Source organism: Macaca mulatta, chromosome 4 (genome assembly GCF_049350105.2).
Source record: "Macaca mulatta isolate MMU2019108-1 chromosome 4, T2T-MMU8v2.0, whole genome shotgun sequence".
Lineage (NCBI taxonomy): Eukaryota > Metazoa > Chordata > Mammalia > Primates > Cercopithecidae > Macaca > Macaca mulatta.
Genome location: NC_133409.1, coordinates 114,731,602 through 114,757,591, shown reverse-complemented (window position 1 = coordinate 114,757,591; position 25,990 = coordinate 114,731,602). Strand labels below are relative to the sequence as shown.

Here is a 25,990-nt window from a genome sequence, read left to right as displayed (position 1 = left end):
ATTGTTCTAAGCTCTTTAAATATAGTATTTCCTAGTCCTCACAATAGTTATATCAGGTTGATACCATTATTATTCTCATTTATGATGAGAACCTGAGAGACAGAAGTTTGGCAACTTATTCATGTCACACAGCTATTGAGTAGTGGCCATGCTGAGAATTGAACATGATCAGTCTGCCTTCAGAATATGTATCCTTAACCAATATGCTATATGGCTTTTCAGTCTATTTCTGTAACATCCAAAAATAGGAAGGGGAAGGAAAGCAGCAAGAAAAGGTAAGGGCAAAGGATCTCAACTGTTTCTTTGATTTTCTGCAGTTTGAACATGATGTACTTGCGTATAATTTTTTGGCCTTTTATCTTAGTTGATGTTCTCTGAGCTTCCTGGATGTGTGGTTTTGTATCCAACATTAATTTTAGGGAAATTCTGTCATACTGTTTCAGATATTTCTTACGTTCCATTCCTTCTTCTCCATCTGGTATTTCCATCACATGTATGTTACACTTTTTTAGTTGTCCCACAGTTCTTGGATATTCTTTTCCATTTCTTCAGTGTTTTTTTTTTCTTCCTTTGCTTTTCTGTTTTGGAAGTTTGTATTGATATATCCTGAAGCACAGAGATTCTTTCCTCAGCTGTGTCCAGTCTACTAATGAGCCCATCAAAAGCATTCTTCAATTCTGATCTCTTTCTTTTTGAATCTTTCTTAGAATTTTCATCTGTTTATATTACTATCTACTCTTGCATGTTGTCTACTTTTTCTGTCAGAGCCCTTAGCATACTAATAATAGCTGTTTTAAATTCATGGTCTGATAATTCCAACGTATCTGCCATAATTGAGTATGGTTATGATGCTTGATCTTTCTCTTCAAACTGTGTTTTTTACCTTTTAGTATGTTTGTAATGTTTTAATGAAAGCTAGACATGATGTACTGGGTAAAAGGAACTCAGATAAATAGGACTTTATTAATATCTTGGGGGAGGGGAAGTGTTCTATAATCCTGTGATTAGGTCTCAGTCTTTTAATGAGCCTCTGCCCCTGGGTTATATACTTCACAAGTGCCTCTATCCTGCACCCCTTAGGTGAGACAGGATGGCTGGAGAGGACTAGAATTGGGTATTTTCCTTCCTCTAGGTAGGTTACAAAAACGCTCTAATAAAACTTCTAGCAGGTCAGGCTCTGGTAAAATAGTTTCTCTTTAGGGCAGGCCTTGTTAAAAAGAACAGAATGTTCCATCATATTTCAAAATACAGTTTTCTGTTGGTATTCATGGGGGATTGGTTCTAGGACCTCCTGCAGTTACCATAAACCAGAGATGCTCAAGTCTCTTATATAAAGTGTCATATTTGTGTCTAACCTATGTGCATCCTCCCATATACTTTAAATAATCTATAGATTACTTATAATACATAATACAGTGTAAATGCTATGCAGATTGTTAGGCTGTTTTTTAATTTGTATTTTTTGTTGTGTTTTTTATTTTTATTTATTTTGGATATTTATAATCTGTGGTTGGTTGAATTAATGCATGTGGAACCCACAGATAGAGAGCCAACCATAGTTATTTTTCAGTTCCCCCTGCCAGAGCCCAAGGTTGGTTGGTTGGTTTTTTTTTTTTTTTTTTTTTCCAATCTTCACTGTAGGAACCTGCTTAAGATCCTGGAGGTAAAACTCAGAAGGGTGAGGGCCACCTTATGACTGGATCCTCTGGAGTTTTTATCTCTCAGACCTATCCATATTTGAGCCTCCAGCAGTTCATCAATTATAGTTCAGGTTTTCCTACCTTGGGACTGGGTTTCTATCCCCATAAGTTGATTCTGTGTATCTGCCTGTCTCTCTTGTTTTCAGGGCTACAGTTTGCCTTATGACTTCACTTCTTTGATAGACTTAAAAGAAGTGTTTATTTTCCAGTTTGTTCAGCTTTTTACTTGTTAAAACAGAATGGTGGCTTGCAAGCTCCCTGCTTGCTGGACCAGAAGTAGAAAGTCTCGTAATATGAATCTTAAATATTATTTCAGCAGTCATAATGTCAATATGATAGCTATTATTATTCTTATTTTACTGATCAAAAGCTTAGGCTCACAGGGCTAGCTACATAATTTGCAGGCCCAGTGCAAAATGAAAATTAGAGACCTCTTGTTTGGAAAACAGGAATAAAAAGTACCATTAAAGGTACTAAAATATAAAGCTTTTTTTTCTTCCACAGTCTCTGTACTTATGAAGGTGTGTTTTTGTTACTTAATGTTGTTTTAAATCAAGAAAAATTAAATTTTACTTTCTTAATATGAATTTTATTATTTATATTATGCAGTGAAGTTTTAATTGCAAACATAAGAGCATTTAACCCATATATGGAATCAATGAAGGGGTACACTTCATATTCTTAGCTTGCACGTGCATACGTCACTTGTTCTTAGCAGAGCAGTGGAAACATGCAGAAACTAACTTTACTGTTTTTAGTTCACTTCTTGATACACATATTTTCTATCAACACTCTCTACCTTCAGTTTACCGATAAGAAAAGAAAAAGAACTGTTGGCTGCCCTATCTTTTTTCTTTCTCTGTCATCACTTTCACTGTATGTGTTGGCTAACACAGGGAAGTGACATGAGTAAGATAGGATAGAATATTTTGGTCTTCCTTGTTTCTTAGAACACCATTGCCTTCTTTCTGCTTTTGAAGCAAGTTCTAGTAGGAACAGAAAGCATAGTCTCTTGCAGCTGTCAGTACCCCTACTCATCCTGTCTTAGAGCTAATATACTTATCTTGTATTCACTTGCAGTCTTGTACTGGAACTCTGTGCTCATGGAGCATCATGAGCCCTATATGCAGATGTACAGCAAGGAACAGTGGGGACACACGTATTGCACATATATCCTGTGCTTAAGCTTATGTCCCATAGGATTTACAACATAGATATTCAAAGAGAAAATTATTACAAATTTCAAGATGGCCATAGGAAAATATTAAATGTAACATTGGGGTGCTGTGAGACTGCATACGTTGCAAACCTATGAAGCCAGCCATGTTCAGAGATACTAAGTGACTTGTTCAAAGTCAGCCAGCTGGGAAGTGTCTATGCTGGGGTTAAAACTCAGGTGTTTGGCTATTTTTTTTTCTTTCATAGTTTTGCTAATAAGTGGTATTATTAAAAAAAAACTACTTTGTTTTTTCCTTCTCTGCAGACCTCCAGAATACTGTGTAAAAACAAGAATAACAATAGTGAGATGAGTGTTAAAGGTACAGTTGTAGGTATAGCCACTCCTGTTGGGTTTACTGCTTTTAAAAAATCTTGCTAATTCACTACTGAGGGGTGACTGGGCATTTGCATGCAATCCATAGAGTCTTACAAACAGGAGCTTACCATTGTCATTACCTGTTAATGACAGTTTTAGCAGTACTGTAGCCAATTCCTGTCTAAAGTTAAAGGCTCTAAGTATAATTATGATGGGTATTTCAAATGGGATACTTGTAAGAGTGAAAGCAGGCACTATTAAACAGTTAAGTTGGAATAACAGGCATCAACTGGAGTTATTTTGAGCAAACCGGGACTTGTGTTCACCTGCCTCATCATTCACACACATGCTAAGCCGAATAAGCATGCCAATCCTGTGTGCCCCCAGAAAACTGCTGTTTTCTAACTCCATCATTACACTGATTCACACTGAACCAGATTATGTTTGTGTCTATTTGCATAACTAGAGTATGAGTTTAAGATTAGGAAACATGTGTTCTTCATTTTTGTATCCCTAGTGCTTACTAGTCCTGGTATGTAACTATAAAATGTATTACTGCAACCACTACCAGCTACCATTTAAGAAGCACTTATGTGCCAGCTACTGTGAAAGGTACTCTCTTTAAATTATTTTGCTTAATTCTCATGAAAATCCTTCAAAGTATTGTTTTAAGGAAACTTACCAGTGTAGCCATTCAGTATTTGGGATGAATAATAAGAAACTTTTTAGAATCATTTATAAAGCACTCTGGGTCATTCTTTGAGAAATGCTACAAACTAGGGAACCAGGAGATTAGAGATGGGCTCACATCTTAATTTTCAGAAGGATGTTGTAATGGATTATGAATGCTGTATCATTAAACTTGACATGGATTCTATGCAAAATTCAAATGGATTTTTTTTTTTTTAACAACTTACTTCTTTTCCATAATCTTACCAGCATTCATTGGTTGTCTGCCATGGATTCTTTAAGAACAGTTCCTGGATGGCATGGTGGCTCATGCCTGTTTTCCTAGCACTTGGGAGGCCGAGGCAGGTGGATTGCTTGAGCTTAGGAGTTCAAAGCCAGTCTGGGCAACATGGTGAAATTCCATCTCTGCAAAAAATTAGCTGGGCATGGGTGGCTTGTACCTGTAGTCCCAGCTACCTGGGAGGCTGAGGTGGAAGGATCACCGGAGCCTGGGAGGTCAGGGCTTCAGTGAGCGGTGATTGTGCCACTGCACTCCAGCCTGGGCAACAGAGTGAGGCTGTGTCTCAAACCCCAACAAAACAAAACAAAAATTAGCTGGGCATGGTGGTACATGCCTACAGTCCCAGCTACTTGGGAGGCTGAGGTAGGAGGATTGCCTGAGCCCAGGAGATCGAGGCTGCAGTGAGCTGTGATCTTGCCACTGCACTCCAGCCTGGGGAACAGAGTGAAACCGTGGCTCAAAAAACAAACAAACAAACAAAACAAACCACAGTTCCTATCAGACTAAGCTTGCTTATTGGCCAAGATTCTTAAATATGCTTCTGGTCAAGATGTAGACAGTGGGCCTGATGATCAGATATTAAGGTAGATTATGAACCGGATAGACAGCTATGCAATTAATAGAATTGATGTCAGTTTGGAGGAAGTTCTCTGCTTTCTTCAGGGGTTAATACTGGACTTCATTCTTTTCAGCATTTTTGTTAACTGTGGATATCTGTGCCATATTGTTCAGATTTTCAAATGACCAAGCGGTAAAGATTAGTTAAGATATCAAATGACAGAATAAATTCCTCAGATAGTGTTAAAATAAATGCCAACAAATTGGATAAATGTAAAATTCTGAAGCAAATGTACCCAAACTCAACTGTCCTGAATATAGCACAAAAGAAAATGTCATTGAATTTTAGATGACCAAAGGTCTGATATGAATTAATGGTCTTCTTTTGCTTTGGAGAAGGTCAGCTCCACAAATTTATTCCTCCATTTGTTTTCTGCATGGCTGTAGCATAGAGAGTGTGAATAAATGGGTAGATGTTACAATTGTGTGAAGAGGACACTTTCTAATACTTGTAATTGTCTGAATGTAAAATATGCTGTATCATCATACGTGGTGATTCCATAACACTGGAAGATTTTCTTACAGAGAGAATGAATGTGTAAGAGAGATGTTACAGTAGTGTTTTGTGTATCACATAATGGAGTCACTAAATGTCTTCAAGGCTGCTTCTACTTCTGAAATTTATGTAAATCCTTGATAACTTCTCCAGCCCAGTGAAATATTGTTTGGGACGGTAGTGTCCATAGGCTTTACAGAGAACATTTAATGAAAGATGTCCATATGATTGGGGAAATAAAATGTAGATTGTAATAAATTAAACCCTAAAAATACAATTTAAGAATATTAAATTCAAAAAGAGTACTCTATGTGTTGACAGCTTTAATTTGAAAAAGATCTATATTATAAAGAATGGTAAACAGGAGAAAAAGAAACTAAAGATTTTGAATAAATAAGATATTGGGAATAAACAAGAATTATATATAAGATTTTTTCTCACATAAAATAGTTTTAAGGTTGTATATAATTCAGTTTTGAAAGCATACAGATACAAACATAGTAATTATAGCTATCAATCTATGTAGGAATATAAGACTGATTTTTATTAATGTATTTATAGCATATGGTCAAAAGACTTTATCTGAGTAAACAACTAACGTAGGTAATATAGTGGATAATATTAACTTATGAATTTTTTACTGAAAATTTTAGTAAAGGTTAAACCTACTATGAAGATTTCAGTAGGTAATCAGATGGGATAGTATTCTGGGAATTATGTGTTGTTGAGTAACTTGTTAGAATTTTTTTGATATATTTCAAATATCAAGTACTACTGAGGCAGTAGATTAGTTTTTTCCTAAAGTATTGCTCTCACCACATCACAGTCACAAAGCCTTTCACCTACAACAATGGTGATCAAATCTTTCTTCCCCAGTGTAGTGCATATGCACAACACACTTCTCCAGGAGTAATCTTTTTTCTTTTCACTACCCCCTTTGAAAAACGGTGACATATATGAATGCTAGCTCTAGTTGGCTATTTATTTAGGTCCTTCCATGTTGTGGAAGTAGAATAAAAATCTTCAGATTTATCTTTTATTCCTTACATGTAGAACTACAGGTCAGTCTGATACATCCACCATCTAGCACCTTTCCCACTCAGTGTTCTTCACGTGGTGCCATTGCCAGTTCCAGGGAGGTCAATGCTTCAGTGAGTAGTGATTGCTCCACTGCACCCCAACCTGGGCAACAGAGTGAGGCTGTGTCTCAATCCCCAACAGAACAAAACAAAAATTAGCTAGGTGTGGCGGTGCATGCCTGTAGTCCCAGCTACTTGGGAGGCTGAGGTAGAGGGATTGCCTGAGCCCAGGAGATCAAGGCTGCGGTGAGCTGCAATCTTGCCACTGCACTCTAGCCTGGGCAACAGAGTGAACCGTGTTTCCTATTTGACTGTTTCCTTTTTTTCCTACATACCTAAAAGTTAATGTCACTACCTTTATAAAATCCTTATCACCCGTGACTACCATTACCTTTGAACTTCAAATAATCATACTTTTCATGTGGTCTTTATAGTGTACCTTGAGTTAAAAGTATTGGCATACTTGCTCTGACCCTCTATCAGATTGTGTTTTTTGTTTGTTTGTTTGTTTGTTTGTTTTTTTGAGATGAGTTTTTGCTATGTTGTCCAGCCTGTTTTCCAACTACTGGGCTGAAGCGATTCTCCTACCTCAGCCTCACACATAGCTGGGACTACAGTCATGTGCCATCTGGCATGATTTTTTTTTTTTATTGCAGTTTTCTGTTTTGTCATTGTAAGAATATGCATGTATTGTTAAGCATTGGGTAAATATTTATTTTTAAATCTAATTTTTGATAGATAGAAATTATTCAGCAAAAGCCACTATGGCGCGGGGAAGGAACCCTGTTAGGAGATTAACCTTTGCCACAATAGCTACTTATGGAGCCTTTGGACAAATCATGTCATTTAATTTCCTTAATGTTAAAATGAAAAAGTTGAATGTAATACATTTTATGTTTCTTCTAGTTCTAAGATTCTAGGGATATTAAAGGAAACTGATTATAAATGAACTAAGTTATAATTTGAGATGTCAGTTTTTAAAGAAAATTTTGAATAATTACCACTAGAACTTAGAAAATTGTATAGCTTTCCTATTGTAGTATATATTTATGCTCTTGTCTACATTAACTGGCCAGCTGAAGAATAGTGAATCACCTTCTAGAGGCTCAGCTGTTATGTCTGTTATTTAAAGGGCTAGGAAATGGTGGTAAATGTAGGAGTTGGAACCTAAATAGTTTTTTATTCAATTATATTCTGTGGGGTAGCGATAATGAATCACAAAAAGATTGGGTAGTGAAGCTTCTGCTAATAAAAGCTTTAATAATTTGAATGAGACATCTGCTCAATATGAATCTAAGGAAATTACGTTTTATAAAATTGCTTTATCTAAGTAGACTTATGTTCTTGCTTGTTAGAAAATTTTGTTTAATAAATTATAGATTGCCTGATTTTATCTACCCACAGTTGACTGCATTCTTCACTTATTAAAAGACAAATTTCCTATGCAGTGTTTTTAATAGCAGCAGAATTTAAAGTGGAGTGAGTCCGTATGTATTGCTTGCCATGTCTGAACTGAATGTGAGATATCAAAAGATGACAGTTATATGAGGGAATGTGTGGTCATCAAGGTATTAATTTACTGTTATCACACGCCAGTAATCCCTGCCCGTAAATCCTAACAAGACAATAGCATTTTTATTCTTAAATCTTCTAAAATTTGGCTTTCAGGTAATATTTACTTTGTATTTATATGATAGCTGTATTTTAGGTATCTTAAATAACTGTATCTTGTAAGTCTTTGCAAAGTACAATACAATTGGTATGCTACAGAACAAAAGTACAAATTGATAGTTTATGTATTCATGTTTGTTGTTTAAGGTTTACAACCTTATGTCTTGAAAATATTTGATAAAAATGACTTGTTGTGTTATAGGCAAACCTGGAAAAAGTCAAACATGTTCTTGAAGATTTTTCCATTTTAGAAAAGCTTTTCAGGAAGACATAATCTATTACACATATATCTTTTAACCAAAATGTTTAATTGGAATACATTTTGGAAATCTGCCGTTCCTCTCTACACATTAACATTGGTGATTTATGTTGTAAAGAAAGACAAAGAGCATCAAATGTGCTTTACTGTAGAAACTAGACTTCAGAGTGGCCATGAGACAGGATTTTTAGCATGTACACAGGGTACTGCTGCTCTCTTCTTGATTAATCTGGATTATTTAAATTGCCTTGTTGCTAAGATATTGTAATGAGGGACAAGAATAAAATTATTCTGGACTTCCTATCTTATTTCATTAGATTTGATTTTAATAATTTTAAATGTTTGATTTTTCAAATGCTGGATTCTTCAGTGTGACAAAAGGGAATTATTTCAACTGTCTCTTCCTAGTCTGATATCTGAGGCCAGCCATGATTTTCCCCTTCAGTCAGAAACTGAATACCTGTCTCGTCAACTTTTAGAATATGGCGGTATTAGGCAGTCCTAGCAGTGGTCATGATATAATGATTGGAAGTAGTCTTTTCTTATTTTTACTTTATTTTTTTTTAACTTTTATTCTAGGTTTAGGGGTACATGTGCAGGTTTTAGTTATATAGGTAAATTGCATGTCACAAGGGTTTGGTGTACAGATTATTTTGTCATCCAAGTAATAAGCATAATATTACCTGATAGTTTTTTGATCCTGTCCCTCCTCCCATCCTCCACCCTGAAGTAGGTCCCAGTGTCTGTTGTTCCTTTCTTTGTGTTCATGTATTCTCAATGTTTAGCTCACACCTATAAGTGAGAGCATGCATTATTTAGTTTTCTGTTTCTGCATTAGTTCACCTAGGATAATGATCTCCAGCTCCATCCATGTTGCTGCAGAGGACATAATCTCATTCTTATTTATGGCTGTATAGTATTCCATGTGTCTATGTACCACATTTTCTTTATCCAGACTACTGTTGATGGACATTTAGGTTGATTCCATGTCTTTGCTATTGTGAACAGTGCTGCAGTGAACATATGTGTGGATATGTATTTATGGTAGAATAATTTTTATTCCCTTGGCCATATACCCAATAATAGGATTGTTGGGTCAAATGGTAATTCTGTTTTAAGTTATTTGAGAAATCGCCAAACTGCTTTCCACAATGACTGGACTAATTTACATTCCTGCCAGCAGTGTATATGTGTTCCCTTTTCTCCACAGCATTGCCAGCATCTGTTATTTTAAAAAAATTTTTTAATGATAGGTACTCTGACTAGTGTGAGATGGTGTCTCATTGTGGTTTTGATTTGCAGTTCTCTAATAATTAGTGATGTTGAGCATTTTTTCATATACTTGTTGGCTACGTGTAGTGATGTTGAGCATTTTTTCATATACTTGTTGGCTACGTGTATGTTTTCTTTTGAAAAGTGCTTATGTCCTTGCCAGTTTTTTAATGGGGTTGTTTTTTGCTTGTTAATTTGTTTAAGTTCCTTGTAGATTCTGAATATTAGACCTTTGTCGGACACATATTTTGCAAATATTTTCTCCCGTTCTGTAGGTTTTCTGTTTACTGTTGATAGTTTCTTTGGCTGTGCAGAAGCTCTTTAGCTTAATGAGGTCCCGTTTGTCAATTTTTGTTTTTGTTGCAATTGCTTTCGGTGTGGAAGTAGTCTTTTGATAGGCTTTGCCTACCTTGATTTACTGGTGATAGTATTGGGTTTAAATGTACAATGTAATGGAATAAAACACAGCACCTAGATATTAAAAAATTTTTTTTTAAAAACCTTGAATCTATGTGTGTGTGTGTGTCTGTATCTTTATTAGGGAATTGCATGTTTTCAGGTTTTTTGGAACCTTCATAATGGCAGTGTATATGCAAAGATTTTCTTTATTCCATCTCAGTTTGTTTTGTGCTGCTGTAACAGAATAGCACAGACTCATTTAGAAACAAAAGAAGTTTATTTGCTCATGGTTCTGGAAGCTGAGATGTCCAAGAGGACAGCTCCAGCATTTGGTGAGGTCCATCATGCTGTATCATCCCATGGTTGGAAGTTGGAAGGGCAAGAGAGCACTCGAACAAGAGGGGACCGAAATTGTTTTTGTAACAAACTCATTCCCTTGATAACTAACCTATGCCTGTGGTAATGATTTTAATCTGTTCATGAGAGTAGAGCCCTTCTGACCTAATCTTCTCTTACTAGGCTCCACCTTTCAAAACTGTTACATTGGGATTAAATTTCCAACATGTGAACTTTGGGTGACACATTCCAACAACAGCATCTCCTGAGTCTGTATTTTTAGTTATTATTACTCATCTAGGACTAGGAAAATACGTACTTACTTCCTGTCATTTTACACAAAAATCTGTAAAAATAATTTTATTTTTTATTTATTTATTTATTTATTTATTTTTTTGAGACGGAGTCTCGCTCTGTCGCCCAGGCTGGAGTGCAGTGGCGCGATCTCGGCTCACTGCAAGCTCCGCCTCCCGGGTTCACGCCATTCTCCTGCCTCAGCCTCCCGAGTAGCTGGGACTACAGGCGCCCACAACCGCGCCCGGCTAATTTTTTTTTGTATTTTTAGTAGAGACGGGGTTTCACCGTGGTCTCGATCTCCTGACCTTGTGATCCGCCCGCCTCGGAATAATTTTAAATATAAATAAGAAATAACTTTCAATTTTTGTTAGAAAGTCTTTCAAGAAAACTATATAGAAAATTAATAACTCTTATGGATATTAAGCTCTAAAAGGTTAAGTACTTGTTACTCTATTTAGAATTTTAGGAAGTTTCCTTACCTATGTAGTTTGTGCTTTGGTGTATTTATCCTTAAATGTTTTAAAAATAAAAAAGAGGTTAATTTCTTATGTTTACAATTATCAATGAAGAAGAGTATCATTTGAATTTAATCTTTGTGGCTTTCACTAATATATATATGAAGACGTATATAATGTATATACTATGAAGACATAGAAGAGTAATCTCTAAAATCACCTTTGCCACACATTGATGCGTTCAGATTATGGCCTCCACAAGATTCGATAATGGAGGGATACAAAGTAGATTTTAAAGTGATCAGTCCTTTTGCTTTTTTGATTTGTGGGACAACCTTTCAGATGCCAACTCTAAGGATAATTCATGTCTGAATTGTTGAAATCCATCTAGAATAGCCAACTCTAATTGGAATAATGGGGTTTAGGGCATAAACATTTCTCATTCATAATTTGACCCATTGTAGGAGCAAAGGAGCAGACTGTCTTTAGAGCAGTGTTTCTCAACCTACCACTCTGCTAAGAAATACATTTTACATTATGATCCAGATTTGTGCTCACATGTGTGTACAAATGTGCAAAACAACAATCTAGGAATATTTACCTTTCTTTTATGCAGTGTACTCTATTTTCTATTCTGTATCATTTTTATATGCCAAAAAAAATGTTTAGTTGTGGCCTGTAAAATAGATTTCAAAAACTGCTAGTGGGCCCCACCTGCAATTTGATAAGCTGTTTAGGGTTTCCCTTATTCTTGCCTTAGTGTTTCTCTTTACTTTGCACAGCTATACATATAGTTTCCTATGGAAATGGTTGATCACTACCCATTTAAATTGAAATGTTAGGAACATGAGAAGCTTTTAGAACACAGAGACATGTGTGAACATCTGGAAAGAAAGATATTTTCCAAATTGTTTGCAGTATTTCTGGGGGTGGGGGGTCGGGATTACCAGAGGACCTCTGCATTGCTCGATTTGGCTTTTTCTTTCCTTTTCAAACCATGACAGATAGTTTCATACTCAGCAGTATTTTAAAAGGTAGTTCTAATTTGGTGACAGACGCCTTATAAACCAGAGTTTCTATTTGAATTTTTTATAAAGATCCTTTTTAGCCTGAAGAGGTTCCAAAGTCTTAGGTCATAGAAAATAAATAGGAAGGAATTCCTCACAAGTTTAGTTTGTTTTATGCTTTTTTTCCGTGGAAGAAGATGCAGTAAAATACACCCCCCCCCCAAAAAAAAAAAAAAAAAAAAAAAGAATGCTAAATTTGGAGTGGCAGAAAATAAGAATTTTAGTTCCTGTATTCCTATTTGGCACATAACATCTGAGCCTCAGTTAATTTGCAGAATGAATGTGTGTTTGGCCAGATTATCTAAGTTTATTTTCAACTTCAAAGTTTTCTGATTTTTTAGCCAAAGCAAAATAGGGATTAGACTTAAGTACCTACTTAAAGACTACTTTAAGACACTCTCCAGAGTATTATAGGCTGTGATGTAACCATATGAAGACCTACCCCAGGAAGCTGCTAGGATCCTGCCCTGGAATATTTGAAGTTTGCATGCTGGTGGCCACACGATCCTCAGATTCCCTTGCAGATTTGATTATTTATAATAACAGATTGAGTAATCAGTTGAAAAGAATTCCTTACTTCATGACTACAGGGAATATTTTTCTTGAAATTATTTTGAAATCCTTTTGATAAGCAAGATAAGTCTGAACCTGTATTAGAGATTGAAAAGTGAAAGCATAGAGAATGTGAAATGGATTATATTAAACTTCTGAAAAGTATATATTGTTACAGGTGGCTAATTCTGTATTTGAGAGAGTTATTAAAGACTTGACAGCTGGTAATAGTAGGCTAATTGATTAAACAATTCTAAGGGAGAGTATAGTGATTAAAAAACAAATAAGGATAGATACATGTTTTTAGAAGTTAACATATCTCTAGTAGCTAACAAAAAATGAACTCATATAACTAAGTTGTGAATTCTTTAGGTAGTTGTAGAAGAAATGATCTTGAAATGGTTTGACAAATGAATTGGTGTTTTCTTTCTTTCTTTATTTCGTTTTGAGAGACAGTGTCTTACTCTGTCGCCCAGGCTGGAACTGCAGTGGTGCAATCATAGCTCACTGCAGCCTCGACATCCTGGGCTCAAACAATCCTTGAGCCTCAGCCTCCCGAGTAGCTGAGACTACAGGTGTGCACCACCACACCCAGCTAATTTCTTCATTTTTTGTAGAGACAGAGTCTTGCTATGTTGCCCAGGCTGGACTCAAACTCCTGGGCTGAAGGGATCTTCCCACCTTGTCCTCCTAAAGTGCTGGTATTACAAGTGTGAGCCACTGTACTCAACTGAAAGTTTTATTTTCTTAGTTTATTAGAAGTAGGCTTTAGAATTGATAATCCAGTAAGTGTAGGTTTTTTCATTCTGTCCTATACAGTGTTTTTTGTGAGAAAGTAAGTTTGGAATGTGTAACTGTGACTTGGGCTCCTGAGAACTAGAAGAATATTATATTTAAAAAGTAATTAATAATGTAGATTCAGGAAGAAAGTATATCAAATACCATTTCATTAGACTTTTCTTGGCAGTTGTGTCTCATGTATCATACAGTGTGTGGATGATGGGTTAACAGTGTGCTCATGAAGACTCTGAGGCCTCTCCAGTCTCAGCTAACAGGATGTATTAGTCCGTTTTCATGCCGCGGATAAAGACATTACCTGAGACTGGGCAATTTACAGAAGAAAGAGGTTTAATTGGACTCACAGGTCCGTGTGGTTGGGGAGGCCTCACAATCATGACAGAAGGCAAGGAAGAGCAAGTCACATCTTATGTGTATGGCAGCAGGCAAGGAGAGCTTGTGTAGGGAAACTCCCCCTTAACATAAACAAATAGCACAGGAAAGACCTGCCCCCATGATTTAATTATCTCCCACTGGATCCCTCCCATAACACATGGGAATTATGGGAGCTACAAGATGAGATTTGGGTGGAGACACAGAATGAAACTGTATCATAGGAGTACATTAGTAGTAGCCAGGAAATAATATGAAATGCATTTCTTCAAAATGTGTAATTTCATATAAAAGATGGGAATTATGGGATCTACAAGATGAAATTTGAGTGGGGACACAGAAGTACATTAATAGTGTCTAGGAACTAATATGAAATGTGTTCCTTTAAATTGTGTAATTTCATATGAAAGAGCTAGTAGTTAAGGACAATTAAGAGTTAAATTGTTTTATTCACAATTTTGGGGTCCCAATATGTAAGGACTGTCATTGCAACTTCAACAGTCATGTTTACTTGTTTTTTTATATAATGAACAATATTCTAGGTTTTATTATACTGTGTTTCATTTACTTTTTTACACTGTTTATCAAAAACGTGTAATTAATTGGGGCTTAAAATTTTGTTAAATTTACTTAAGAAAAATTAATAAATCCAATTATTTACTTTAAAGCTGCAGAAGAAAGAAGAACAGCAACTGGAGCCTAAAAAAAGTACCAGCCCTAAAAAAGCTGCGGAGCCCACTGTGGATCTTTTAGGACTTGGTAAGTGATAAAAAATAAAAGGTCGCTGCTAGAGTTACAAAACAATTGAAACTTTTACTTGGAGTGAATATAATGGCTTTATCTTCAGTATGCCAAAACGTACCTGTTAACTGAATTTGAAAATGGTATGATTAGTTTGCTAACTTCCCACAAAAAGGAAATCTTTAATAAGGGAGCTGGTGTCTGTCAGCACTGTCTTCACTGAAATACAAGTAATGAGTTCCTTGGGGAAAAGAAGATATCACAGTAATCTTAAAAGGCTTGGTAGATGTGACATTTTAGTGCTTACAATGAAGAGTGGATTATTTTCTCTTCTCTGTCTCTCGAATTTTCAGTTTTGTGGGGGATTTTTCCCCTTAACAAAATAATTCTAGGGTAGCCTTATTGTAAAATGTGTTGGTTTAAAATAAAATTTAATTTTGGTTAACTGAAGCAACACATTTTGCATCCAAATCTAGTGACTAGATTCATATAACTTATTCAATGATAATGAGAAGTGCTCGTTTTAATTTAATGTCCTGTTTGTTCTCATGGCTGAAAGGTATATGTAGTCTGTGTGGTAAGTAAGCAGGCCTTCATTCAAGGGGTGTTTATATTGTGCTTATCTACAAATATTGTTAGCTTGTCTCTCTCTCTTTTTTTTTTTTACATTTTTTTCTTCTAAAAGAATTGGCTTGATAAAAGGTTACTTTTAGTAATATCTGAGCCTTGGCACAGGAATAATTTCAATCTTTCTCTTTGTTTAGTTTGGAGAAAGATTGAGAAGGAAAAGAGTAAAAGGCAGTTAGTTGGAATAGTTGAACTTCATATACTGCTTTCCAAAAAATTGATCCTAGTTGTTATTGAGTAAATTGTTGTCTGTTTTAAGAATTATAGCTGAATGTTTTATTCATTTCTTAGGAAGCTGGTACATCATACAAATATACTCCCTGGAGGTACAATTCTTCTATGATGGTAAAAAGTTGTATATTAGAAATATAAAAAATAACTGTAATTTTGAAAATAAGGCTTCAGTCCAGGGGCTCTAAATACAATTATGTTGAATTGTAGTCCTCATAATTTCTTGTTTTATTTCCTTTACTGTAAATGAGAGAAAAAGAAAAAAAATTATTACTAAAGTAAAAAAATATCTTAGTAAAACTGTATTATATCTTTGTCTTCACTGCAGCTTCCTTTTTCAGTCTGCATTGCCTGGTTTATTAGTTTATAACTTAGAAATATAAAATATAATCTAGGCCTGATTCTTATCTTACACACTCATTCCATTCAACAAATAGCTACTGTCTACTGTGTGTCAAGGTACCATTGTAGACACTAAGGAGATAGATCTGAAAGAGGACAGACTACAACTCCTAACTTCTGGGGCTTTCATTTCATCTGGAGAGACAGTGAATAAACAATTAAATAAAATATATCGTAGGTTATAGGTGGTAAGTACTATAGATGAAAGAAAACAGAAATGGATGGTTGTAATTTTAAATAGGGTGGACAGGGAGGCATTCACAGATGTCTTATTGGAGCAAAGGCGTGAAGAATGTCTGGATATCTGGATCTGTAAGCAAGAGCATTCTGAGAAGAACACAGCAGATGGAAAGGCTCTTCAGTAGGAGCCTACTTGAAGTGTGCAAGGACCAGCAAGGATGACAATGTGGCTAAAGTGGAATGATCTGGGGGGAGAATAGTAACAGAGGAAACAAGGAAGGAAGGGGTAGGGAGGGTGCAAGCTGACTATAACAGGACTTGGTTTTAACTCTGAGTGACCTGGAAACACATTGGAGGAATTTGCTGAAAAGAAATAATCTGACTGTAGTATTTAAAGAATTATTGTGGTGGTTGTGCTGAGACTAGATTATCGTAGGGCAAGGTGGGCAGGAAAGGGTTTTTTTAAGGATGACATTACAAGATGTTTAGTGTTAGAAATGAACTGTAGAGAGGTAAATCTGATACTTTCAGGACAAGGACAAATTGCTCTAGCAGTGTCCTTGAATAGCCCGGAGTGAATGGCATCTAGTCGACAAACAGTATGAGTGGCCTTTGAGATATTCCATTATTGTTGGAATGATACTGCATAGTAAATAAGCCTAGGTTTCAACAGCTTACAACATTAAACATCTGTTTCTCTCTTTCTGTGGGTCAGCTAGGGCAGCTCTACTATAACTTCATTTGATACATTTTCTACCTTCCTGATTATTGTGGGGCACTGTTTACCAGCCATTTCACTATTGCATATGTTTCCTTATCTTCTACCACCTTGTCTCAAAGTCAGTGCCACAGATTTTAGGGTTCTGTTGTGGCAGCACCCCTCTTGTATCAGTTTCTAAAACAGTCACCTCTTGCTGTGCATGTTATATAGCAAACAACTCCAAAATTTCAGTGGCTTACATCAACTAACATTTATTTCTGTCACTCATGGGTTTGTAGGTCTGATGGGATGTTGCTCTTTTGGACAGTGGGACAGCTTCAGGAAACAGTGTCTTTAGGGGAGAACCAAAGTTCATTTAGCAGAAGTTAGGGACTGTTTGTGAAAAAAGATTAAGAATATATGGGGGATTTTGCAATGACTGATAGTGGGTTTTAGATCATTTGGTGAAAGAGTTCCAAAGGTGGGAGGGGTGGGAGATGGGGTTAGAAAGAGGGCTGTCTTGCTGTGAGGGAGTTGTAGCAGCAGGAGAGGAAGTGTCTTACCCAGAGCACAGACAGCTCTTCACATCTGCTGGTTATCAATTTCCTAAACTCTTAAAAAATATTTTCAGACTTTTTTTTTAAAAAAAAGCTGTGTTAAAGCATAAAATTTGATGAATTCATGAAAGTCCAGGAGACTACAGAGAAATCAAAGGTCTCTTTCAGCTCAAAACAAACAGTGATTCTAAATGTGGATTGATGATTGGTGTCCACCTCGGGCCTCAGGCTCTTTATCTGCTCAGAAGCATGCCGCTGTCCTCTAATGGGACCCTGGTTTTCCCCTGTAAATTGAAAAACAGCGCAAATTGTAGGGGTAGGTGCCTTGAAGTATGATTTATGGTAATGCAAACATGACGGCATATCTCCGTATGAGTGAGACTAGAACAGACATTAACTTAAAACATTTCCAGAAAATATAGAGAAAAACTGCATAGCGATAGTTCAGTTACACAGCTATGGATCCTTGGGACTCATGCCTTCTTTATCACTCTTAACAGTTTCATAATAGCGTAATACTTAAGACTAGTTTTAAGAGATTTGATCTTTCCTTTAAATGGGACTTTAATGAACCTACTTTATTTTTTGTAACCCAGTAACTCAGGTAAAACCTTTCTTAAGCTCACCTTTCCTGATCATTCAAAGTTCAAACATAAAATGCTTTATATTATATATACTTTTTAACAGAGGTTGTCCAATTTTTTCCAAGAAGGGCCAAATAGACATTATTTTTGGCTTTGCAGGCCTTATGATCTCTGTTGCAACTAGTCAACTCCCATTGTAGTATGCAAGTAGCCATAAACGAACATGTAAATGAATGAGCATGCTTATGTTCTGATCGATTTTAAAAACAGGCATGGGGCTAGGGTTTGCTCACCCCTGCTTTATGTTCCCGATAGTACCTACAAGAGCTGCCTCATATTTAGATATTAATTCGTGTTTGAAAGCTGTAGGACTACTGTTTATTATAGTACTTTACTCTCTAATACCACAAACAGGGTGAGATACTTGAGCTGCCTCCAGTCTTAGAAATTACCGAGGGCCTTTGGCCCATGTTGACTAAGTGCCAGATTGAATAATCTCTGAATGTACCAAATTTGAATCAAATACAGACATATGCTGACTTGAGTATGCACGTCCTATGTTAAAATAGAATTAAAATCAGCTTCTAGGGTTTGTGAGAAGAGTGCTCTTCGGGTCCCCTTACTTGGGAAGCTAGTTTAGGACTGTGAATTATACTGTTAGGCTAGTGTCTATTCTTTGTTGTTTATTAGTTTTAAAGATGATAAAAATTGACAGACTGCTTACCAATTGGTTAGGACAGTTCCCCCAGACTAATGCTTCTATTCAGTAGGGCTTATTTTTGGAGTGTGGGGGCGTAAGACCGCCTCTGAGAATAAAGTCTTCAAGGGCGAGCGCATGCTTTGGGCATAAGGCTTGAGAAGAATTACTTATAACTGGCCTTGGATGTGACCCTAGAGGTTTCATTTCAACCTCCCGTTAACGGTTCCTGCAGGGGTTCTGTTTTGTGGCCATCTGTGTACCACATGCACACTGCAGAGCAGCCTGGTTCCTTGTCAGGAGGCGTTATCCACAGCCCTACCAGGAACAGAATTGTGTGTGTCAGGGGTGCACTGCCAAGGATGTCTGGGGTGACCTCATCCTGTCAGTGCCCCAGAATGCATCTCACAAAGAATTGAGTCATGATCTTGGTGATGAAAATCTAGCTCAGGGGTGTACACTTGTGTTTCTGTTTTGGGGAAGTTGATGAGAAAAGTTTGCAAATTTTAGTTTCTCCATTCATGCTTGTGTTCAGGAAATAAAAGCTTTAACATATGACAGTGGTCAAGACAATGCTAGTGAAATTAAGCCATCAGTATATAACCCATTTTATTATTAGCAACACATACCCAGTTTTATATGAGAGAGATTAATACAGAAAGTACTCTACTTACCTTTCAGGCAGAAAATTCCTACAGAAAAAAATTCTAGCCATTTCTCAAAGCCGCCCATGTGCTATAAAGCAAATTTGGGAATGAACTGAGTAAAAGAATGCCAGATTTAGCAGCAGTGGTCCTGGTGATCCACAGTTCCCAGTGGACCTGGAAAGCTGCTGGTGTCCTACAGCTACCTATTTGACCAGATCCAGAGGACGTTTGTGTAGTTGTGTGCACATGCCCCTTTTCTTGGAGGAGGATTGAAGGTGGGGAGGACTATAGCAGAAGTGCCCAAGAAAATTTTATAGTCTCTTATGTTTTTCAGATATAGTTTAAAACCTGATAACAACTTGTATTGCCTCTGCTCAGAAAAGTATGCTCAGTGAACTATTGTTATGAACTATTATTATCCTTTCAAAAAGGAGGTCTTAGGGATTGGTTTATTCTTATGTAATCACACCTGCATAGGAAAGAAAATGCATTTACATAAATATATTGGTGTAAGGTAACTAGCAGTGGGCAGATACTTGCAAGTGGTCCTGAGTCAGTACCAGGGCAGTCAGTGAACTGGCACCAGAAAGAGGTGCCGTTGGGGGAGTTGATGATATCACAGACTTTAGAAGAGAGCAAGAAGGGACGGCGTCTTGGAAACAGCACAGAACCTCCAGAGAATGTGCTGGGGGATAGGACAAAGAGGGGTAAAATTCAACTCTGAATGAGGCAACTTGAAACGTCAAGTAACAGGAAGCCTGAAAATGGCTTGAACATAAGGACATCTAATTATCTCATTCAAAGAGAAATCTGGAGACAGGGTGGTTTGGGGCTGTGCAGCGGTGGAACAGTGAGTGCAGGGAGCCAGGTTCCTCTTTGCTTCTCCTCATTCTGCCACCCTCATCATAGTACTGGCTTTACTCTGGAGGCTCATCCCCTTATGGCCAACACATGGATGGTGCAGCATCCTATCCTTATAGGACCACGCCTAAAGGATGGCTTTTCCTCACCAGTTTCTTTTCTCAGGAGGAAAAACTTGCCAGAAAATTCCCCAGCAGGATTCCCAGGGTACGCTTGGTCAGAATTGGATTGTATTACCTCACTCTAGTTGCAAGAGAGGCTAGGAAAATAGTATTCATCCTGTAGAGTGGAGTAGGCTTTGCCAGCAAGAAGCGCCCAGATGGGGCTTTGGTAGTCTGTGGTATCTGGCACACTTGCATTTCATCCTGACAGCAGCTCTTTAGGGTACACACCCACACACACTTTTTCCTTTTTTTTTTTTAATTAAACTAATAATAATAAAACAACTAATAAGCTAACAAAAATTAATTTCCAAGGCATTGCTGCTATACAATAGAATTAGGACTCAAACCTAGATCTGTTTAATGCCAAAGTCTAATTTCAGCTCTTAAGATGAACCAAAGCAAGGCATCTAACCCAAGTATTAAATTATCTTACTATGTTAATAATCAGATACTGCTAACTATATGCCAGGGGCTGTTTTGAGTGCTGACAGATATTTATTTATTGAATTTTTGCAACAGCTCTGAGATTGGTGAACTATTATTATTTCCCTGTTATAGATGAGAAAACTGAGGCACAGAGAGGTTAAGTGAATTGCACAAGGTCACACCGATGGTAGATTACAGAACTGGGATTTAGACTGAGTAGTCTGACTTCAGGGCTCATATTCTTAACACTGTGTTAAGCTGTGATAGAAAATAAAACTCTAACAGGTGAGATTATGCTACACAAAATAGACATTGGACCCATTCATCAAATCAATAGATGGCAGTATTAAGTCATGGGGGCGTGATCCTTGGTTTAGAGGTAGTACCTGTGTTTTGTCTGCCCTCTAGCAGCTTCGTCTGGGAAATGGAAATAGGAACTCTTCTGTAGCTGAGGGCCAGAATAAATGGTGTGCTTTATGTGAAGCACGTAGCACAGTAACTTGCACACAGTCCGGTACTGAGACTATAACCTGAACACCAGGTCATGGGGGATCACCAAGAGGTAGTACAGGCCTTTGAAGGAATGTGTGGAGAAGGGACTCAAATTATGCTGAGTAACACGGAGTAGGACTCCTGCTGGGTTATTCCTTGAATAGCCACTACCATTAGAGAGAAAGAGGGAGACAGAGGGAAACAGTGATTGCAAAGCATGGTCTGTGGCCTCTGATGGATTTGCAGCTGACTAAAAGAACTGAGGAAATTGGGTGGCCTCAGGAATCTAGTTTATCACTATTTTAAACATTTAGAAAGAAATTTGGTGTATACAATTTGGTTTCATATTTATATATTTCTTGTTTTTTGAGGCCATAAAATGGTGCAGTGATTTGATATATATTTATTTTTTAAGCAATCAGTTCTACAAAGCTTCCTCCTTATACCACTTCTCAGCTATTTCAGATAGCTCTAAATCAGTATGCGTGTGTGTGCGCACACATGTGCATGTGTGTGTGGTGTCTTCTGAAAGACAGTAGCACCATGGGGCTCTTCCCCTTACACAGCATCATAGTGCCTGTGCATAAGGGAATTCCCTGCTCAAAAGTTGGCTGGTTTGTAGAAATGTGTAGTAGATTTCCCTGCTGGTACAGTAGACTGGCAGTTTGGTAGTGGCTTGAAAAGGTAGGGCCAAATACAGCAAGAGGATTAGGATTCTCTTTTAAAACCATGTTAGTCATTTTAGCAAATTAGCCTAAATACTAACTATTTAACTGTATGAAAAATTAACTGAAAAATAAAAATAAATAGCTCCACTTAGCTCTCAGGCACACTTAAAAAAATTGAAAACAACATAAAGCTTAAAAATTTTAATATGCTTCAAATGGACATTTATGACTTGAATTTACTAAAATAAGACAGACATGAGTTGATTTTACAAATCAAGTCCTGTGTTTTAATATAAAGGAATTCCAAGTAATAATAAAAATTAAGGATAAAACTTTAGATGGTTTCTTGAGTAGAAAATAAAAAGGGTTCTTTCATCAGCGTGAAAATTTAGAAAGCTTTAAGGAGTTTTGCCATTAAAGAGAGAATCACTGAATATCATGGAAGCAGCCTTCTTTAAACAGTGCTGTTTCCACTTTAAATTCATCACTGCTTATGGTGACGCCTGACTAGTTATGGAAGAAGAATTAAATTTGGGAGTTTTCATTGTAGAAAGGGTGTACTAAAGGTATAAGGTTCATGCTCAGTCAAAAATGGTAATGGAAAACAGCCATTTACTTATCACATTCTTATCTGCCTTAAACTAGATTAATAATACATAAAATCTCATGTTGCTTTTTGACATTTTTTCTTATTTGTGCAAATAGATTATGACCAGCTAATGCCTCTGACATTCAAGTAAAGAATGAATTCAATTAATTATTGAGCACCAGCAGAGTTCATGGAACACTGGTAAACACCAGAAGATGCAGCTCTGTGTGTTTATAGTAGTGCCAGAAGGGGATGGGGTTGCCATCCAGAAACTGGAAGACAGAATTATCATTGAGGGAAAAGATGGGATTATCTAAGAGAACAGGTTATGAGAATTCAGTTTGAAATCTGGATTAATGCTAAAATTCCAATTTAAATTATATTTTCCTTAATTCAGAGGTTGATTTTTCTTGCTGCTGCTAGAGGAGAAGAAAATAAGTTTATTTTGTGCTATGCAAACTTATTTCAAGTATAATCTAATGTTTTATGGAGGTCACCTTTAGAGTGAATAACAGTTGGAAAAGATAAGCAGATACCCAGATAAATGCAGCTTTTAGAGCCGTACCTTTGTAGAGGATCTTATGATTTAAAACCCATCTGTATCCTGGCCGGGCGCGGTGGCTCAAGCCTGTAATCCCAGCACTTTGGGAGGCCGAGACGGGTGGATCACGAGGCCAGGAGATCGAGAGACGATCCCGGCTAACACGGTGAAAACCCGTCTCTACTAAAAAATACAAAAAAAAAACTAGCCGGGCGAGGTGGCGGGTGCCTGTAGTCCCAGCTACTCGGGAGGCTGAGGCAGGAGAACTGCGTAAACCCGGGAGGCGGAGCTTGCAGTGAGCTGAGATCCGGCCACTGCACTCCAGCCTGGGTGACAGAGCAAGACTCCGTCTCAAAAAAAAAAAAAAAAAAAAAAACCATCTGTATCCTATCATAGGGCACGCAAGTGCTATGTTAGGACAGTTGGAACAGATTAGTAGGAGGGTAAGATATGGCTCCCACCGGTGAGGTAGCAGGTAGAGTAGTCCTGTGAGGTGCTGTGACAACAGTGATGCACTGAGCTTTGGACATAGAGGCGTTGGAGACACATTTATGATTGAGAGAAAGAATTCCAGCCTCATTGTACTTGTTAACCTGGAAAAGGGAAGCCCTGGTGTAGGGATTCTAGTTAACAAGCAGTTGTAATCTCATAGGCAGATAGTTGCATGGAAGCTGTGTCTATGAAAACAGAGGAAGAGGAGCCAGTCCAGGATATTGGTAGCAATGGCTGGGGAGTCTTCAAGGAGAATGTGGCTCTAAACTCTTTAAGAGGCGATTTTCCAGGAGGAAGGATCAGCTGGGGCTAAATGTGCTGGTGGTAAGTAGGATGAGGACTGAAAAGGATTTGTAGCCAGGAAATTGCTGGTAATTTTCAAAAATAGTGTCATTATTTCACTTTTCTCCCACAAAAGTAGGATCACCTGAACTACTAATTGTTTTCCACCATGGCTCTGCTGGCACCAAGAAATCCTCCCATAACCTGTGTTTGGAAAGCATTTCAATTAATCATTTATTATTTGCTTTGCGCTAGGTATTAAATTAAGGAGGCAGCTTCACTCTTCCTGGTGACGAAGCAGGTGGGACTGTTCATGGGCTCTGGGCTATGAAAGTGGTGCCAGTGGGGAGTAAAGAGGCTTCTGGAGTACTGGGGCATGCCTGTTCAGCCTAAGAACATTCAGATGCCATAAAAACTAAAAATGAAAAGGATAAGATGCTTGGGAAGGCTTCTACTTTGCAGCCCCTGGATTAGCGGAACATTTGGAGGCAAAGTTGGTAGGCCTGACTGACCGGCTGTGGGTGGTACGGCCTGCAGTTGAGGTGGTGTGGGTGTTGTGGACTCAGGAGTCATCCTGTGCCTCAGAAAGGAGCTTGTGCCAAGTACTGTGCCTGGGCTGGGTGGTGAATCTAGCCCCTGCCCTCAGGGCACTATTTTAGGGAGGTAGGTCAATTTGTAACTCTGGGTAGGGAATGGGCACCTGTTTCTGCCTGAGAATACTGGGAAACATTTCTCAAACTGATTAGAGAGTTGAGTTTTCTGGGTGTGCCATCGAGACCCATGTTGAAGTCCTAGGCTTACTGTGCAGATTCCCTCCAGGTGAGGTAAGGATTAAACTGAGATACTTTATTGATCAGAGTATCTGGCACATAGTACTTAAATAAATATTAGTGTTTAAACATGTATTAAAATATGAAGTGTTGTATTCTTATTTCCTTTTAGTTTATAAATTGTCATTTAAAGGCACTTGGAATGTGCCAAGGGGAAGACACTGTTGTTAAAAATACTTTATTTACCTTATCCTCATTTGGATTATTGGTGTCAGATGAATTCTAGTATAGTTACAATTAATAGAATCAGCTGGCTCACTTACCATATTGAGGATTTTTAGGTGACAAGAGACTGGCCTTCATGACTTTGTCATATTTGAAATGTTACCTCTTTCTAACATCTCTCAGTGTCATGATGTGAAGTGGGCCAGTGAATGCATGCTGGGCATGCCTTCTGTTCTTGGAAGTTGTAGCACTGATTTTAACAATTTTTTTCTGCAGCTGAAAACATTTTAACCTTTTCCTGTCAGTTTCTCATATGTGGGCAGTTGAAAACATTCATCTACCAGTTCAGTTCCCAAATAAGACACTAGCCTAACATCTTAAGGTAATGAAGAAAGAAAATACTTACCTACAAGCTACTTAACTGTAGGTTTGATGTCTTGCCTTTAAGATTGAAATCCTATCTTCATTTTACTGCATTGTCCTAATTTCTTCTGTTTGCTCATTGCCTTTTCAAGGGGTCCTTTGTGCTTCATTATCGTTCTTTATGATGTTGTTCCCAGCTGAATTTCCTCCATTTGCCCTAGGCTTTTCTTGTACTCTGGATCTCCCATTATTTTTATTGTCCACCAGCTACTGTTTCTGCATACTAATTAAAGGGGGACTGCTGCCTCCTGCTGCTCCCACCATCATTCTGTAGCTGAGCAAGGTGCATGTCTACGGTGAATTCTGATTAGTTTTCACAGACATCCCCTCATCTCATAGAAGGCATTGCATGGTCTGATGTTCTCTCTCCCCTGAAAGAGGAAGTTTCCGTGTGTGTGTGTGTGTGTGTGTGTGTGTGTGTGTGTGTGTGTGTGACTGTATATTTGTGTGCATGCACCAACAAGGTATAACCCATGCTGATTTAAATGTTTTTCTTACATTATGGTGATTTACACTATTTAATTTGAATAAGCCTTATACTCTCTAAATGTTACAGTTAATTATCTGAAAAACTGTTGTCAACATCTTGGTATTTTCTTGATGTTGTGGCCTCTGAGCTTTTATTAATCAGTAAAGATCATGTTATTAGTGGGCCCATGATCAAAAGGATGCATTTAACTCCCAATAATTTGTGAATACTCTTAGTTGACAAAGGCCTGATTATATCCCACAGTTGCTTCCGGGAGCCCAGTTTGCTCACTGAAGACCATAACCACCTGAATCCCTCCCTATAAATTGAAAAGATACTGGTGTCAG

The 25,990-nt window shown here is 37.5% G+C and overlaps 1 protein-coding gene across 5 annotated transcripts in view; it reads left to right on the top strand.

Moving 5' to 3' along the window:
- Nucleotides 1-25,990, top strand: part of SMAP1 (small ArfGAP 1) — a 186,922-nt gene that overhangs the window by 147,488 nt on the left and 13,444 nt on the right. For all 5 annotated transcript variants that reach the window (XM_015136676.3, XM_077999773.1, XM_015136675.3 and 2 more), the window contains one exon: nt 14,544-14,634. In XM_015136676.3, coding sequence (XP_014992162.3) covers nt 14,544-14,634 — 91 coding nt within the window. The remainder of the gene's footprint in view (nt 1-14,543; nt 14,635-25,990) is intronic.